General features: G+C 42.6%; 1 protein-coding gene across 3 annotated transcripts in view; it reads left to right on the forward strand.

Annotated features, from left to right (window-relative positions):
• Nucleotides 1–16,125: 16,125 nt before the first annotated feature.
• Cfap299 (cilia and flagella associated protein 299) overlaps nt 16,126–16,526 on the forward strand; it is a 472,916-nt gene continuing 472,515 nt past the window's right edge. Inside the window, exon 1 of one of the 3 annotated variants that reach the window (XM_006535280.4) lies at nt 16,126–16,452. In XM_006535280.4, coding sequence (XP_006535343.1) covers nt 16,342–16,452 — 111 coding nt within the window. In that variant the 5' untranslated portion in view covers nt 16,126–16,341. The remainder of the gene's footprint in view (nt 16,453–16,526) is intronic. The other 2 variants (XM_006535279.4, NM_001024614.1) reach the window with 2 other exon arrangements.

A 16,526-nucleotide genomic window follows, 5' to 3' on the forward strand; every position in this document is an offset into this window, starting at 1 on the left:
GGAATATATAATATAATGGAGGACATAAAACACAAGGATAAATAATTGTTTTGCTCTCCAGAGTGGACATTAGGAAAGACTCTTAAAGTATGATGCTGTCAGTTTTTATGTCATACCTTTACAGAGTTCCACAAAGTCCAGTAATTGTTTTATTAAACAAAATTGTAAAAGAGGAAAAAAAAATGAACAGTACATGATTCATTACATCATAGAGTGAGATCCAACTTATCATTACTAAGGTATTCAGCTACAGATATTCACATAGACAGCCCTACTCAAAGATTTGACCTTCATTTTGTTATATTGTCCCCTGAAGTGGTTGCAATTGGGTAGCTGCCCTGACTCTATCATGCAAATTCAAGGATAACTACTCCTGATGTGCCTGGGAGGAAGCCATTTCCAAAGAACTTAAAAATTGTGAGGGTAATAGTAATTAAAAAATATATATATCTAATGGTGAGGGTCTTAGAGTTTTACTACTGTGAACAGACACCATGATCAATGCAAGTCTTATAAAGGACAACATTTAATTGGGACTGGCTTACAAGTTCAGAGGTTCAGTCGATTATCATCAAGGCAGGAGCATGGCAGCATCTAGGTAGGCATGGTGCAGGCAGAGTTGAGAGTTCTACATCTTCATCTGAAGGCTGCTAGCAGAATACTGACTTCCAGGCAGCTAGGATGAGGATCTTACAGCCCACATCGAACAGTGACACACCTACTACAACAAGGCCATACTTACTACAACAGGACCACACCTTCTAATAGTGCTACTCCCAGGGCCAAGCATACACAAACCATAACATTCCACTCCCTGGCCCCCATAAGCTTGTTTAAACATATCAGTCTATGGGGGGCATACCTAAACATAGCATAATGCAAAATACATTTAGTCCAGTTTCAAAAATCCCCATAGTCTATAGCAGTCTCAACAATATTAAAAGTCCAAAGTTCCAAGTCTCTTCTGACATTCATCCAATCACTTTACTGTAATCCCCAAAGCAAGACAGAAAAGCAGCTGGGCAAACTCCACACTCTGCATTTCCCTGACTGATGTCAAAGTGGTCTTCAGATCTCCAACTCCTTTCTCATCTTTGTTGACTACAACAAACTTCTTTCTCCTGGGCTGGTTCCTCTCTGTGCTAGCAGCTTTCTGTAGCAGATATCTCACAACTCTGCTGTCTCGAACACCTTATATCCTTCAAGGCAATAAATTGATCCATTCCATTGCTGCTACTGTTGGTGGTAATCATCCCATGGTACTTGTATCTCCAATACCTTAGGGTCTTTTGCTGCAACTAGGCTTCACCAATAGCCTCTCATAGGCTCTCTTCATGGTGCCAAACCTAAAAACTTCTTTGCATGACCCCTTCAATCATGGGCTGTAATGATTACAACTGGGGCTGCACCTTCACCAATGGCCTTCCATGGCCTCTTACAATGCCAAGCCTCAGCTGTTCTTAATGCCTTCATGCCTTCAAAACCAGTACCACCTGGGTGACTCTTACACATTGCCAAGTCCAGTTGAAGCATAAGGTACAACCTTGGCTATCTTTGCAACACAGCTTCTTTGTGCTCTCAGAAAACACTTCCCAAAAATTTCACCTCAGTGATGCTGGTCTCTTCTTAATCACCTTGAATTTCTTAGCTCCAGATAACCTGCATCAATTGTCCCACTATTCCCTTCTATTCTTGACTCTAAAGCCAGAGACAAATGGCTGAAACTGCTGAGTTCTGCTGCTTGCTGGGGCTGGAACATCCCTCAACCCCGGCCCCCACTACCTTGTTCAACTTTATCAATGCTGGAATAAAGGTGTGTACCACAACACCTGGACTTAAGCTTTCTTCACCTAGAACTTGCTCTGTCCTAGGCTGGCCTTGAACTCAGAGTTCTGTTTGGCTTTATCTCTAGGAACTAAAAATGTGTACCACCGTGCCTGGATCTAAATTTAGCTGGGTAGAAACTTGTCCCAAAGTCTTACTTCCTTAGTCTGCTATCTCCTAGAACATAGGATTCAGCTCCATTCTACTTCCTGGTTCCCTTTTAATATTTATTTATTTATTTATTTATTTTAAAATTTATTTATTTATTATATGTAAGTACACTTTAGCTGTCTTCAGACACTCCAGAAGAGGGCGTCAGATCTTGTTACAGATGGTTGTGAGCCACCATGTGGTTGCTGGGATTTGAACTCCGGACCTTCGGAAGAGCAGTGGGGTGCTCTTACCCACTGAGCCATCTCACCAGCCCTCCTTATAATATTTAAACCACATATTTTATATTTTTCCTTTCTAAGCTTTCTACACTTGTTTAAAATGCCCTTCATGAGACTTAACCAGGAAACAGTTTATGCTGGCTATTTTTGAGATTTCCTTTGTCAATACAATTAATATAAATCTCTTTATTACCTTAGCTTTAGGTATACTCTTGAGACAAGGGCAAAAAGCAGCCACATTCTTTTACCAAACTATCACAAAAACAGCCTCTTGACCACATATTAAAATTACTTTTCTCTGAAACTTCTAGAGCTAGGCTTCCACAGTTCAAATCACCTTCAGCATAAAGTCCTCCATATTCCTACTAGGATGGCCCACTAAGCCCCACTTAAAGCATTCTACTACTCTCCAAATCCAAAGTCCCCAAATCCACATTTTGCCAAACAAAAGCATGGTTAGGTCTATTACAGCAGTACTCCAGTCCTTGGTACCAACTTCTGTCTCAGGGTTTTACTGCTGGGTCACACTCCATGACCAATGCAAGTCTTAAAAAAGAGATTTCACTGGGGCTGGCTTACAGGTCAGAGGTTCAGTCCATTATCATTAAGGTGGAAGCATGGCAGCATCCAGGTAGACATGGTGAAGGAGGAGCTGAGAGTTCTACATCTCCATCTGAAGGCTCTTAGGAGAATACTGACTTCCAAGCAGCTAGGATGAGGGTCTCAAAGCCCTCACCCATGGTGACACACCTTCTCTAACAAGGCCACACTTTCTCATAGTGCCATTCCCTGGACTGAGCATACACAAACCTTAACAGTGAATATATACATTCACTGTTTTATATATATATATAATACGAACATGACAGTGGGTGTTCTGAGTAGCCATGGAAATGGACACATTTAGGGAGAAAGGTTAGACAATCAGAGTCATGAAGATCTCAATGAGATACTGGTTGTGATGGAAATAAGTGTATATCCTTTAACATGGCCACATAAGTACACATTTGTTAACCTCTCCTTAAGTACGGACTTACAGTGTTTACTGATGAAACATAGTAGAAATACATAGACTTTAAAAATATTTTAGATTTTTTTTTTTAAAAATGTACATGTATGTATGCCATACACACGTAGGTGGCCCAAGGAAGCCAGAAGAGGTGTCAGACCCTCGGGAACTGGAGGCAGTTGAGAGTTCTGGCCCCCTCCTCTGCCACCTGAGGGTGCTGACGGTCAAACTCCCTCTGGAAGAACAGTGAACATTCTTAATAACAAAACTATTTCTTTCAGCCTCACCCTCTTTGGAAAAGCACATTTTTCAGTGTATTTTCTTTTCCTTCATAGGGCAGGCTTTCTTTAGGCCTTAAGGACCGTTTCATACACCAGCTTTGCACCAGGTTGGCGGTGTCCAGGCTTTCTTCTCTAGAGAAGAAAAATCTCTAACAACCTTGCTGCGGATGCTATAGTTTGTGTGGTCAAATAGCTTCACTCTCAGCTTGGGAAGTCCCTAGGAATCCAAGGCTATTTCTTCAGAGATGGTCCTGGAAGACATGGCTGCCTCTACATTTCAAGTAAGTTTCTGAATGGCTTCATCCCTGGGCACCATCAAAGGCTATTCCTTTGGTGAAAAGTCAGGCGTATTTTTTGGTATTGCATTTTTTCCCCCCATCTTCCTTGTTCTTATCTCCTTTTTCATTAAGACTCCATTTTTGGTTATTGAAATTGATATTGTCTTTTGTTTGGCTACTGACAACAGGAGCGTTTTTGCTTTGTTTATAAAAGCTCCTCATTTTTAACCTATAAATAATACTCCAAGATACCAATATGTTTAGTGCTCAATTTATCTGGTGAGTGCTGTCATTTATTATACTTGAACTATCCTAAAAGAATAATATCTCTTATCTATCCTGTCATCTGGAAATTAGACTGCTGATGGTAAACACTTGTTTTCCTGTAATGGCTGCAGCTGATGTCCTAAGTGCAGTTGAAGCACTTTCAGTTTCTTGATAAAGTAATGTCCCTGTTTCAAATTAGCACTTCAGTTTCATTGCCACATTGTTGCTTGCAAATCACACCATACTGCCGGCAAATCTAATTCCACTTCTAATGTGACTGGCCGGCCATCTGGGCATAGACGGTAGAAGGATATTTTAATAAAGGCATCTTTGAAAGCAAGCATGAAGAAAATAGTCCTGTGCTCTACGTCTCTGGATGAAGGATGAGGCATCTTCTTGCATTACTTTAGGACCCTCTGCCTTGATTGGAGAGTTGGAAGGAAGGAAAAGAAAGCCTGCAGTTCTACTAGCTGCACCACGTGCAGATAAAGATTGGATAGTCATTGTACAGAGCCTGAACTCTATCCACGAAATATTATTTGGTAGTCTTTGTTAAAAAACAAAAACCAAAAAAAAAAAAATCACAACTTCTCCTTTATTACTATTCTATACCATTTGTAGTACTTGAATTTCCCATTTATTCCAATTAGCTGCCTATAAACACATTCCCTCTCAAACTGCCAGTGACAGGCATGGAAGGTGACTCATTCTCTCTCCTATCACCCACATCTTCCTCCTTCCTTTGAGAGTGTGCATCCTGCCATTTGTGAATGATGATTCTGTAACTGTACTCTCACTTTTATGTTTGTATCCGTGCTGCTTATGTATATGCATAAACACGTGCATACATAGGTGAACATCCCTGTGCGTGTGCTCTATAAGAGAAGACAGTGTCTTTGTGCAGTTCAAATCCTTGAGAAGTCGAGAAATGAAAGAGGCAGATAGGGGGAAAGTTAGTATGACAAAGCAGAACTAAAGTTGTGCATAGTGACACATGCTTTTAATTGTAGCACTTGGAAGGCAGAGACAGGCGTTATGGCTGTGAGTTCCAGAGGCAATCCTGGTCTACAAGGGAGTTCCAGGACAGCCAGGGCTGTGTAGTGAGACCTTGTCTCAAAACAAAACAAAACAAAACAAAACAAAACAAAACAAAACAGCCAAATAAAAGAATTAAGAAGTTAAAATTTACCTGGATTCATGTGAATTTCTTACTCATTACGCCGATATTCTGTATTAAACTAAGGCATAATGTCTGTTGTGGTGATGGCAGAGTGCTTTGAAGCAGAACTAATGGTAACAAGCCAATCAAAAGTCTCCTATTAGGGTAACCAATCACAGCAGAGCGTACCCTGAGTGTATAGCTGGCCTGTACTCCCTTCTGTACTGGCTAGTTTTGTGTAAACTTGACATAGGCTGGAGTTATCACAGAGAAAGGAGCTTCAGTTGGGGAAATGCCTCCTCGAGATCCAGCTACAAGGCATTTTCTCAATTAGTGATGAAGGGGGGTGGTCTCCTTGAGGGTGATGCCATCTCTGGGCTGGTAGTCTTGGTTCTATAAGAGAGCAGGCTGAGCAAGCCAGGGGAAGCAAGCCAGTAAAGAACATCCCTCCATGGCCTCTGCATGAGCTCCTGCTTCCTGACCTGCTTGAGTTGCAGTCCTGACTGCCTTTGGTGATCAACAGCAATGTGGAAAGTGTAAGCTGAATAAACCCTTTCCTCCCCAACTTGCTTTTGGTCATGATGTTTGTCCAGGAATAGAAACCCTGACTAAGATACTGCACCTTCACCAATGGCCTTCCATGGCCTCTCACAGTGCGGAGCCTCAGCTGCTCTGCATGACCCCTTCATGCCTTTAAAACCAGTACCACATGGGTAACTCTTACACATTACTAAGTCCAGCCACAGCACAAGGTACAACCTTGGCTATCTCTAGAACACAGCCTCTGTGCTCTCAGAAAACACTTCCCAGAAGATGTTAGCTCAGTGATGCTGGTCTCTTCTTAATCACTGCTAATTTCTTAGCTCCAGCTAACCAGCATCAATAGTCCCAGTAATGCAAAGGTTATATTTTAGTAGTTCTGGTACCTTGTTAATCACAGCTGATTCTTCAGCCCCAGCTAACCAGAACCACAGAATCTTCACAATCAAAATAGCAATGGCCCTGAAAAGAGTCTTTAATCTTCCCTCTGACATTTCATAAGCCAGGCTTCCATCTTCTGCACTGTTCTCAATGTTATCTTCCAAGCTCCTACACAACATCTGTCAGATGTCTTAACACCTAATAGATCTTCTATCCCAAAGTTCCATAGTCCTTCCACAGTCCTCCCCAAAACATGGTCAGGTTGTCACAGGAATACCCCACTATGCTGGTACCAATTTGTCTTAGTCAGGGTTTCTATTCCTGCACAAACATTATGACAAAGAAGCAAGTTGGGGAGGAAAGGGTTTATTCAGCTTACACTTCCACATTGCTGTTGATCACCAAAGGCAGTCAGGACTGCAACTCAAGCAGGTCAGAAAGCAGGAGCTGATACAGAGACCATGGAGGGATGTTCTTTACTGGCTTGCTCAGCTTGCTTTCTTATAAAACCAAAGACTACCAGCCCAGAGATGTCACCACCCACAAGGGGACCTCCACCCTTGATCACTAATTGAGAAAATGAGTGATCCTTAAACCTGGTCTCATGGAGGCACTTCCCTAACTGAAGCTCCTTTCTCTGTGTTAACTCCAGCCTGTGTCAAGTTGACACACAAAACCAGCCTGTACAGCACCCATGTTCTAGAGAAGTACTCAGCTATAGCAGTGTAATTTGAAGTGATAGGCAAATTAGAAAAAGGAAATTTGGTTACAACTGGAGGGAGTCAAGGAGACATTAATAACAGAGAAACAAATTGGCAAGCAAAGGAATCATGTGCTAAAATTGCAAGGACAGATGATGTTTAGGGAAGAGAAAGTATGTCAATTTGATGACTGTGCAGGATGAGTACAAAGGGGAAAAAATAGGACTGCAGATCAGAAAGCAGACGACCTCTGTCCACTCAACAGCTCAGAAAGCAGACCTCGCCGAGCCCTGTGCACTTAACAGCTCACTGTAAGCTCCAAGCAAGAGAAATCCAGAGGTACGTGCAAGGAACCGATCATCACGGCTGTACTTAGCAAGCGTTTTCTGACAGCAGTGAGTGGCTGCAGGGGATGCAGAAAGGCATCTTAGGCCAGATGACAGGATGAGGGGATTCTCAATTTGAGAGCAGTTGCAGGGAGATGGATTCAAAGACTCGTTGGGAAGGACTTGTGCAGACACAAGTCTGATTTCAAGTTCCATATGCGTTTTACCCTTAAACAAGGATCTGTTTTTCATTCAGATCCAACTTTTACCTGCTCAAAATAAAGTACACAGTGATACACCGTTGTCTTTTAATACGAAGTCTCAAGTACTTAACTCACTAATGAGGCGCTGAGCTGATGGTAAGAAAGAAACAGCAGATGAAATTTCAGGTAAGGATACAAAGTAGCATCGACAAGGGACACAGCCTGCCTCTCTGAGGAATATATTTAGCCCTTCTAAAAACCATGGTGGCCTCTCTGGGATTTCTAAGAGGGGAGGTTTGGTGTAGTTTAAAACCAGCATCTTCAATTTAGCCTCTGAGTACATTGTCAGCGGTCACCGGTTCCTCAAAGTCTTCTACGGCCATGGCAATAGGATAACCTCCGCAAAACTAAGCCAAAGCACAAAGGAAAAGCAGAAATATTGAGATCACTAGCCCACTTAAAAGCAGCATTAAAGGAGTGTCAAGTCTATTAATGGCTGATTTGCCCGTTTGAACTCAGCTCTACAGTTCTAGGTTATCGCACATTCTGTCTCCGTGTTTATTAGCCTCCTCTCTGACTACCCTCGTAATCCACTCAGACAAACTTACTTCAACAATCATGTAAGGTAACCCAAGAGTTAGGCCCGAATGGTGCTAGACTCTCATTATGTACGAAAAATAATGCCTGAGCCTTCCCTTCAAGGCATTCCATTTAGGCATGGAAGAAGGTAGGCTTATTCCAGTAGCTGATTGAAAGAAGAAAAAGAACAAGACAATGTAAATAGGTGCAGTGGGGAAAAAAACACTTGTAAATGACTGAGATGAAAAACTACAAAAGTTGTGGTAGTACATATAATATGAAAATGGATCCTACCTGTAGAGGATAGGTAGGCTTAACAGAGAGGTCAAAGGTGATACGTTTACAGAAGTCAGTGTGGGAACTAGAGTGGCTCGTTGGGTAAGAACACAAGCTCTTTGTCGAAAGGACCTGAATTTGGTTCCTAGCACCCACATCAAGTAGCTCACAACTGTAAGTCCAGTTCCAGGAGATCTTACACCTTCTAGCCTCCACAGGCAACTGTATTCACAGGAATGTATCCCCATACACACACACACACACACACACACACACACACACTAACTTTTTTATAAATAAAATCTAAGAAATCAATAGGAATTAAATTTTTAACCTGGAAAAAAAGTAAGGTGAGACACTAGGTCGTTTCTAAGGTTGTATCTAAGTTGAGAATTTTGCTACAGTATTTCAATGTTTTCCTTAAGTTCTGGGTTTGGCCTAAACAAAGTAGCCAAAGAAAAACAGACAAGGTGCGGCTGTTTTGCTAGCACATGCTTTGACTGGGACGAAAGACTAAATTTTGCTAAGGATCCTATCTCAAGAACTTGAATCCTGCAGCCCTACAATCCTGCCTTAGTGTATTCACTTCCTTTCTTAAAAAGCAAAATTCCTAATTCCCATGATCACTCCTATTTAAAGCCGATGCCTTCCCTTCCTGCTCCACCCTGCATGGCCACCTGTCACAGTTGCACATGTTTGTGTACACGGGTTCCCAGGTGATAATCTCACCCCGTGCTTAATTCAGGCCCTTGGGAGATCCTCCTGCCAATCGGTCCGCCAGTCTTTTGCACCTGTGATGATGCACTTTGCTTTTTCTATAGTTATGAGGTGTGCTCTGGCAGGAGGCTGCACATGCCGTTCCACACTCTTCACACCATCCTACCTCCGCCACTCACAGGATTCCTCCTGCGGCCACACATTCTCCCTGGCTTTGGTCATCTCTCTCCTAATCCACAGTTTCATTCCTGATAACAATATCCAGACATGGCGTGGATCCCATATCTTAAAATGATGCAAGTGACCCTGGCCTCTTCTTTTCAGTTACTGTTACTTCTTTTCTTGTTCTCTCCAAAACTATCCTCCTGAGAAGAGGAGGTGGTAGACGCCACCATCCCTCTCTTGCCACCACATATAGAACCAAGACTACCAGCCCAAAGATGGCACCACCCACAAGGAGACCTCCCCCCTTGGTCACTAATTGAGAAAATGCCTTGTAGCTGGATCTCGTGGAGGCATTTTCCCTACTGAAGCTCCTTTCTCTGTGATAACTCCAGCCTGTGTCAAGTTGACACAAAACTAGCCAGTACAGGTGCTAATATTAAGCTTCCATCTATTCTATTTATACTACTGGTAATGGCACTTACCTAGCAATTTCTAAAACAAGGACACAGAAGAAAAAAGAAAATAGTTTCACTTAGCCAATCATTTTAGAGGAATGACCGTGTTTTGGGCACAGCTGCAAGGAACACAGTAAGGAGCCTTGGCACAGCTTTGGCCTTGGTGTGTGTAGGGTTATCTAAGAAATGCAGCACATCTCTTAATCACAAGCAAACTCTTCCTAATAAGTGGTATGCATGTGGGCAAGCAGAATGTGCTTACAAAAAGGCTAACTTCTATCTCCTCTTTCTCTACATACCTGGATGTGCAATGGGAAAAGGTCATCCCATGAAAGAATGTTTTAGGCAGAGGGGACAGAGTGCTTGAGATCCACCACCCAGCAATACAGTGGTTCTTTTGAAAGCCCAAAGCTGTTTGGTGTGGTAAGCTCTTGAAACAAATGACATGCCAAGCGCCAAGTGAGGGTGAAATGCAAGAGATGTCATAAGCCAGGCGCATAAAATCATCACAGCCTGGAGCAGGGAACCAGTGCTAGTTTTAAAAAGAAAGTCATGAGATTGAATTTGTATTTTTTAAACTTTTTTTTTTAAAGGCTTATGTGTGTGAGTGTTGGCCTGCACGTATGTACATGTACCATGTGCATGCCTGGTGCCCAAGGGGTCAGACGAGGGGATCTGGATCTCCTGGAACTGGAGTTATAGATGGTTTTGATTTACCATGTAGGTGCTGGAAACTAAATCCAGGTCTTCTATAAGAGCAAGTGCCTTTGGAGCTACTTTTCCAGTACCAACTGGATATTTTCATTTGTTTGTTTCATCATTATCTTACATATTTTTATTAAAAGATATAAAATTAAATTATATTTCAAAAAATTTTATTTTATTCAACATTATATCTCATTTTTGAAAAATCAGACATTTATTTCTTATTCATGGAAAAATAGATTTTATAACATTGATGTGCAACACACAGTTCTATTTCTAGTATCGGTGTTTCTTTCTCCCCACCCCTAACATTTTTATTGCTTCTCTGGGGGTTTCACATCAGGCACCCCAACCCCTTCCCAGATCTTCCACGTCTGCTCCAGTTTGTGTTATTTATATACTCAACCGGAGTATGGTTAAAGTCTCAGTGGTCTGCCACTTAAATACAACTAAGTCCTTCCTCTCCCACACAAATTGGTGTTTTAGGCAACCATTCTGACTTCATTCTGAAGAGTGCATGAGAGAAAGGGACAGAGACAAACCTGGAAAAAAAAAAGTGTCAGAATTTGGTGTAGGCAAGTGTGATGGCTTGAATACGCTTGGCCCAGGGAGTCTCACTATTTGGAGGTGTGGCCCTTTTGGAGTAGGTGTGTCACTGTGGGTGTGGGTTTTAAGACCCTCCTTCTAGCTGTCTGGAAGCCAATATTCTGCTGGCTGTCTTCAGGTGAAGATATAGAACTCTCAGCTCCTCCTGCACCATGCCTGCCTGGATGCTGCCATGCTCCTGCCTTGATGATAATGGACTGAACCTCTGAACCTGTAAGCCAGCCTCAATTAAATGTTGTCCTTTATAAGACTTGCCTTGGTCATGGTGTCTGTTCACAGCAGTAAAACCCTAACTAAGACAACAAGGAAGCATCATCAGTGTGTTTGGAGAGACACTGCAACCTCTGCGGCTCAAATGCATCTTCTCGAATGCTGGATTTGTAAGTGAAGGGTGAGGAGAGATTACCTTTCCTTTTTTTCTACTTTAAAACATTTTTTAAAAATTCATTCTTTGAGAGTTCCACAAATGCTTTGGCCACGTGTCCCACCTTCCCCCCATTACCGAGAGAAACGAGGACATTATGTTGAAGGAGAGAGAGAACACTAGGGGAAGGAGGGAAAAGTCACCTTTATACATGCTATATGTTCATATGCTGCCTTATAGATAGGTGTGTATGAGGGTTGGAGCTCGGGAGAGTGGCACAGCCAGTTATTTAAATCAGATGCCCATAAACACATGGGGTCGTAAGCAAGACAATGGATGTAGAAGTCCCCATTGCTGAAGACAACATTCAGAACTCAAAGGTTATCTTCATTTTTATTTCATTACTTTTTACATGTATGGGTATTTTGTCTGCATGTACATCTGTGCCACTTGCACATCTGATGATCACAGAGGCCAGAAGAAGGGATCAGACCCCGGAGCACTGGAGGTAACAGGCAGTTGTGAACTTCCATGAAGATGCTGAGAGTCAAACCTGAGTCTCCTGGAAGAGAATCCAGTGCTCTTCGTAACTGTGCAGCATCTGTCCAGCCTCAAGACAAACTTTCATAGTTCTGAAACGTGCTATATGAGCTGCCAAGGGAGGGCAGCCACCCACATTTCTACCCATATGTGATCCTATGAACCACAGCAAGGATCAGCATGGCAAGGCACTCCTACACGTGCGATAGTTGCCTTGTCATAACCAATAGTTGTCTAGTTGGACTTAAAGCCTGCTCAAAAGGAGGTGCCTTAGTCAGGGTTTCTATTCCTGCACAAACATCATGACCAAGAAGTAAGCTGAGGAGGAAAGGGTTTATTCAGCTTACACTTCCACATTGCTGTCCATCACAAAAAGAAGTCAAGACTGCAACTCAAGCAGGTCAGGAAGCAGGAGCTGGTACAGAGGCCATGGAGGGATGTTCTTTACTGGCTTGCATCCCCTGACTTTCTCAGCTTACTTTCTTATAGAACCCAAGACTACCAGCCCGGAGATGGCACCACCCACAAGGGGCCTTCCCCGCTTGATCACTAATTGAGAAAATGCCTTGCAGCTGGATCTCATGGAGGCATTTCCTTAAGATAGGCTCTTTCCTCTGTGATATCTCCAGATTGTGTCCAGTTGACACACTAAACCAGCCAGTACAGGAGGGAAATCATGCTTGGTACTAGGAAAGCTACCCACCTAACCAGGGGACTAGTGAGGTCCTAGACCTCAGGAAAGAACTCATTAGTGACACTTTACAAAACCAGACCAAGTCCCAACTGCATTCTAAGTACTTATCACTAAACTGGTAAGCATAGCTCCTAACCCGCATCAAAGGAACTTCTTTTTGCAAGAGACCGTTAGAGGAATCCAGAACTGGTCCAAATGCAGAAAGATCATGGGGGTATCAGTTCTAATGAATACACTTACAACACATCTCCTGTACTTAGAGCTCAAGAAACATTTGGCAGAGGTGGCAGGAAGATTCTAATAGCCAGAGCATCAGTAAATCTGCTGTGAGATTGTGTCTCCTAGAAATAACAGGGAAGCTTCGCCCAGAATACCTAAAAAATATGGCTGTCTAAACAAGCCATGAGAAAGGACAACACCAATAGACAATGCTAATGGAAGAGAGAAATATTATTAGACTCCATCCCAGGTCAAAGAACCACAGACAACCAGGGGATCTTATCACGTAGTACATTGGATTTTTTTTTTTATCAGCTGCTGATATTGGTCAATCTCAAACCTGGAAACAAATCCATCTTTTATTGTCTTCCTTCTGAACTCTATCGCACTGTCAGCTGTTGAAGAAGAATGGAAAGTTCATGAATTACGACATATGAACAACTATGTCTCTGTGACTGACATGCCGGGAAGTTCAACATGCTAAGTTACAAGACTGTGGAAACCCAGTGACCTCATCCCAAGAAATAGCTTAACCGCATTCATTGTCATCATTATTACAAAGCACACACACACACACACACACACACACACACACACACACACACACACACACACACACAAAGTTCTCCTTGGCTCATGATTAAGCAATAGCCCTCACCTGCAATCACAGACAGTTGGGTAACATCAGACACAAATTGCTTATCTTATTAGAGAGAGCATGTGTTTTTCTTTCCTACAATATGGTAATGTATTAAGTCCCTCCTAATGGGACCTCAAGTTCTTACTCAGAGTGTTTAGCATTTATTAACATAATTAGCACAGCACCCCTTTCCTATCATGTCCACGTACAAAAATTACAATCTCTACTTACTTTCCCAGCTAGCATAGGATATTACTAATTATTTGGGAAAAGAAAAAGATAGAGTGTAGTTTGAAATGACTTCATCCTGCTCTAGTGAGAATAGAAGAAAGCCCATTTGTTTCAAAGAAATGCTAGGGTTTGGTTTTCCCTATGCCCTTTTCTTTATAGTATGGCCTTCTTTACTCTGTAGCTAAGCTGAATAGGGCATGTATTTTCTTATTCTTCCATATGTCTCTTCTCTCTTACACCCTGCAGTTTGTTGTGAAATATATATTCCCCATCTTTTGGCAAAGAATAGAATTTCTGGGATCGGTGCTAAATTCCTGGATTCAATGTTTAAAAGTCCCAGACTTGAAGAAGGAATTTATGGTTTCCAAAATAAAGTATTTCTTCGTCATAACAAAGGCCTCACCATAGAAAAGAGACTTGCTTAATCTTACATATTTCATGGTTGCCATTCCTTCTTGGCATTTTTCAGGCTCAGGTCTAAAGTGTTTCTGAACCCAAAGTGAAAATCTAGAAGACTTGTGTTGTTGGGCTTACTGTAATTTTAACCTTTCTGTGTAGAATGGTCTAAATTTATAAATTTCTTTCACTATTAACAAAGACACTGCTCTGTTAAAAGTGTTTGGGCAGCATTAGAGTCCTTGATTGGAAATACCTTTAAGTTGTTTAAATTTCTATGCTTTCAAGATCATTTCACCAAAGAGCTTCTGACCGTGCGGTTTCTGTCTGCGTGGTCAGTTTAATGAAGCATCCCTAAAAAACGTACAACTGCAATGGATCATGCTAGAACAATGAAGGTAGAAATCGTCCTTGATATCAGAGTGCCACAGGGTCAGGAATTCCAACATTCCTTAGCTGTTTTATGATTTCAAGAGGACGATAAAACCTTGGTGTGGGAGGATGGCAGAAACAGCGGTAACACATGTAAGCACAGCCCAGCACCCCCTAGACGAGCAGCGTGCAGTAGTGTGAGTTCCATTCTGAAGCCATGGCCACCACAGCTTCTCCTGTTTGGGTCCACGGCTGGTCTCGTTTGAAATCTCTTTTACTACACCTTTCAACTTCAGTCAGCTTCCTCCTTCCAATCCTCTTTCCTGTGCCCCTCCCTACTGTCCACCTCTCCCTCCATCCCACACAGAACTTGCGTTTCTTGCCTCCACAGTTTGGAAGATGCGCCTACTGTTTCTAGGCTTTGTATCAATCCGTGTTCCTTACCACACGTTTATTTTTCTTTCTAATAAACAAACTTCTGTATTTGGTTTTACACAGCTCTTTATAACCTATCTTTACATCCACATGCCCCTGTGAGAGAAAAGGACTATTGTTATTTTTTGGGTTTGCTTTTTTGCACCCGACACTTTGGCCAAGTCATTTAAACTCATCCTGTCTCCATATGGAGGATAACACCAATGCTGGTTTTCTAGTGAGTTTGTTGTTGTGATTAAACGAAATAATGGAGATTGTATGGTACTTAGAACAGGGCTGGTATGTGGTAAATTCAAATCAATCACCACACGGAAGCAAGTTTCATATCCTGTGGACCCCAGCGGCAGAAACTTTTTTTTTTTTTTTTAAGCTTTCTGTTGTGTTCAACACACCCAGAATAATGCCTCTGGGACAGAGAGGGGGTGGGTGGTAAGAGAGCACATGGCTGAAAGGTCAGGGTTCTGTAGGACTGAGAAGCTGATATGAGAGGAGCTAGGAGGAGCCTGAATGTCAGCTTGGACTTGAAACCAGGTACATGAGATGCCTAGAGGCCAGCTTGCCCTTCAGAATGCTAAAAGACACAAAAGGCACTTGTCCTCAAGTTTCTTTTGGACCAGACAGTACAGAGACCTCTCCTCTCTACTTGTGATAATGTTTTAGGCCACATGAAATTTTTTCCCCTCTATGCTTGGAGTTTAGTTTCTATAGCTTTCTAGATAATTATACAATATAAATTGTTGGTAGCCTGTTTTTAAAATAAAGCTATAACTTATTGTGCAACTTGGGGTCTTAAATAGACCTGGCTTTACTTTGCCCCCCTCCCCCCCAAAAAATGGAAAAGATTCATTGCAGAATCTGATTTGATTTCTACAAATGCTGAGATGATTGTAAAGTCCCTTGGCATAACAGCAAGCATCTGTGCTTCTGGTGTGGAAACAGTTGTACAAGTCTGCTCTAATGAGAAATGTTTCAGATTCAATTTTATACTATAGTATTTTAAAGAAATGAGTAAATAGAAACACAAGTCAATATCAGCTTCTCAATGGGATATATCATTCCATGATTAGGATCCCTCCCCCCCAACCCAATTTTTTAAAGGACGTTCAAGGAGGCAAGATTTTTCAAGTAATTTTCAACTTATTGAAATTTAAATAACAAAAAGTAAAGGAACTGAAAGGCAGAAGGCAGGAGCAAAGGAGATCACTAAGGCTGCTTCGTTTGGGAAGTTTATACATTGTTCCTGGCACACAAGTAACCAACCATAACTTGCCTTTAAGTTGTAATTTATACAACTGATCACGTGCTATTTTGAAGCACCCAGCAAGACTATTTCCCCTAGATTTCCGGGATACTCTTCTGTCGAGGTTCTTACTGCAAACACTGAGCAGGCACCTTCGGACTTTGCTAAGGCTTTTACACCAAAAAAGTTGGGTTTGCCCTGCAGGGCTGACCGCTCCCAGGGGTTAGAAGCCGCCCAGGGATCCGGCTGGGGCAGGGCCAGCGCAGCGCCCTCTGCCCCGCCCCCGCAACCGGCGCGCGTCCGGCCCGCCCACACCGGTTACTAGGGACGCGTCGGTGTAGCCGCGATGGATCAGGACGAGGGGCTGACGGCCGTGGACAACATTGTCACACAGTTCAACACCTATGAAGACTTCCTGGACTCTCAGATCACTACGGTCGACCTGTACTACCTGGAGGTAAGCGCGGGTCCGTCTTGCTGGCCGCGGCGGGGCTTGGTCGCCCCCTGGCGGTGACGGCGCTCACCGCAGGC

This window comes from Mus musculus, chromosome 5, assembly GCF_000001635.26.
Source record: "Mus musculus strain C57BL/6J chromosome 5, GRCm38.p6 C57BL/6J".
NCBI classification, from domain to species: Eukaryota; Metazoa; Chordata; class Mammalia; order Rodentia; family Muridae; genus Mus; species Mus musculus.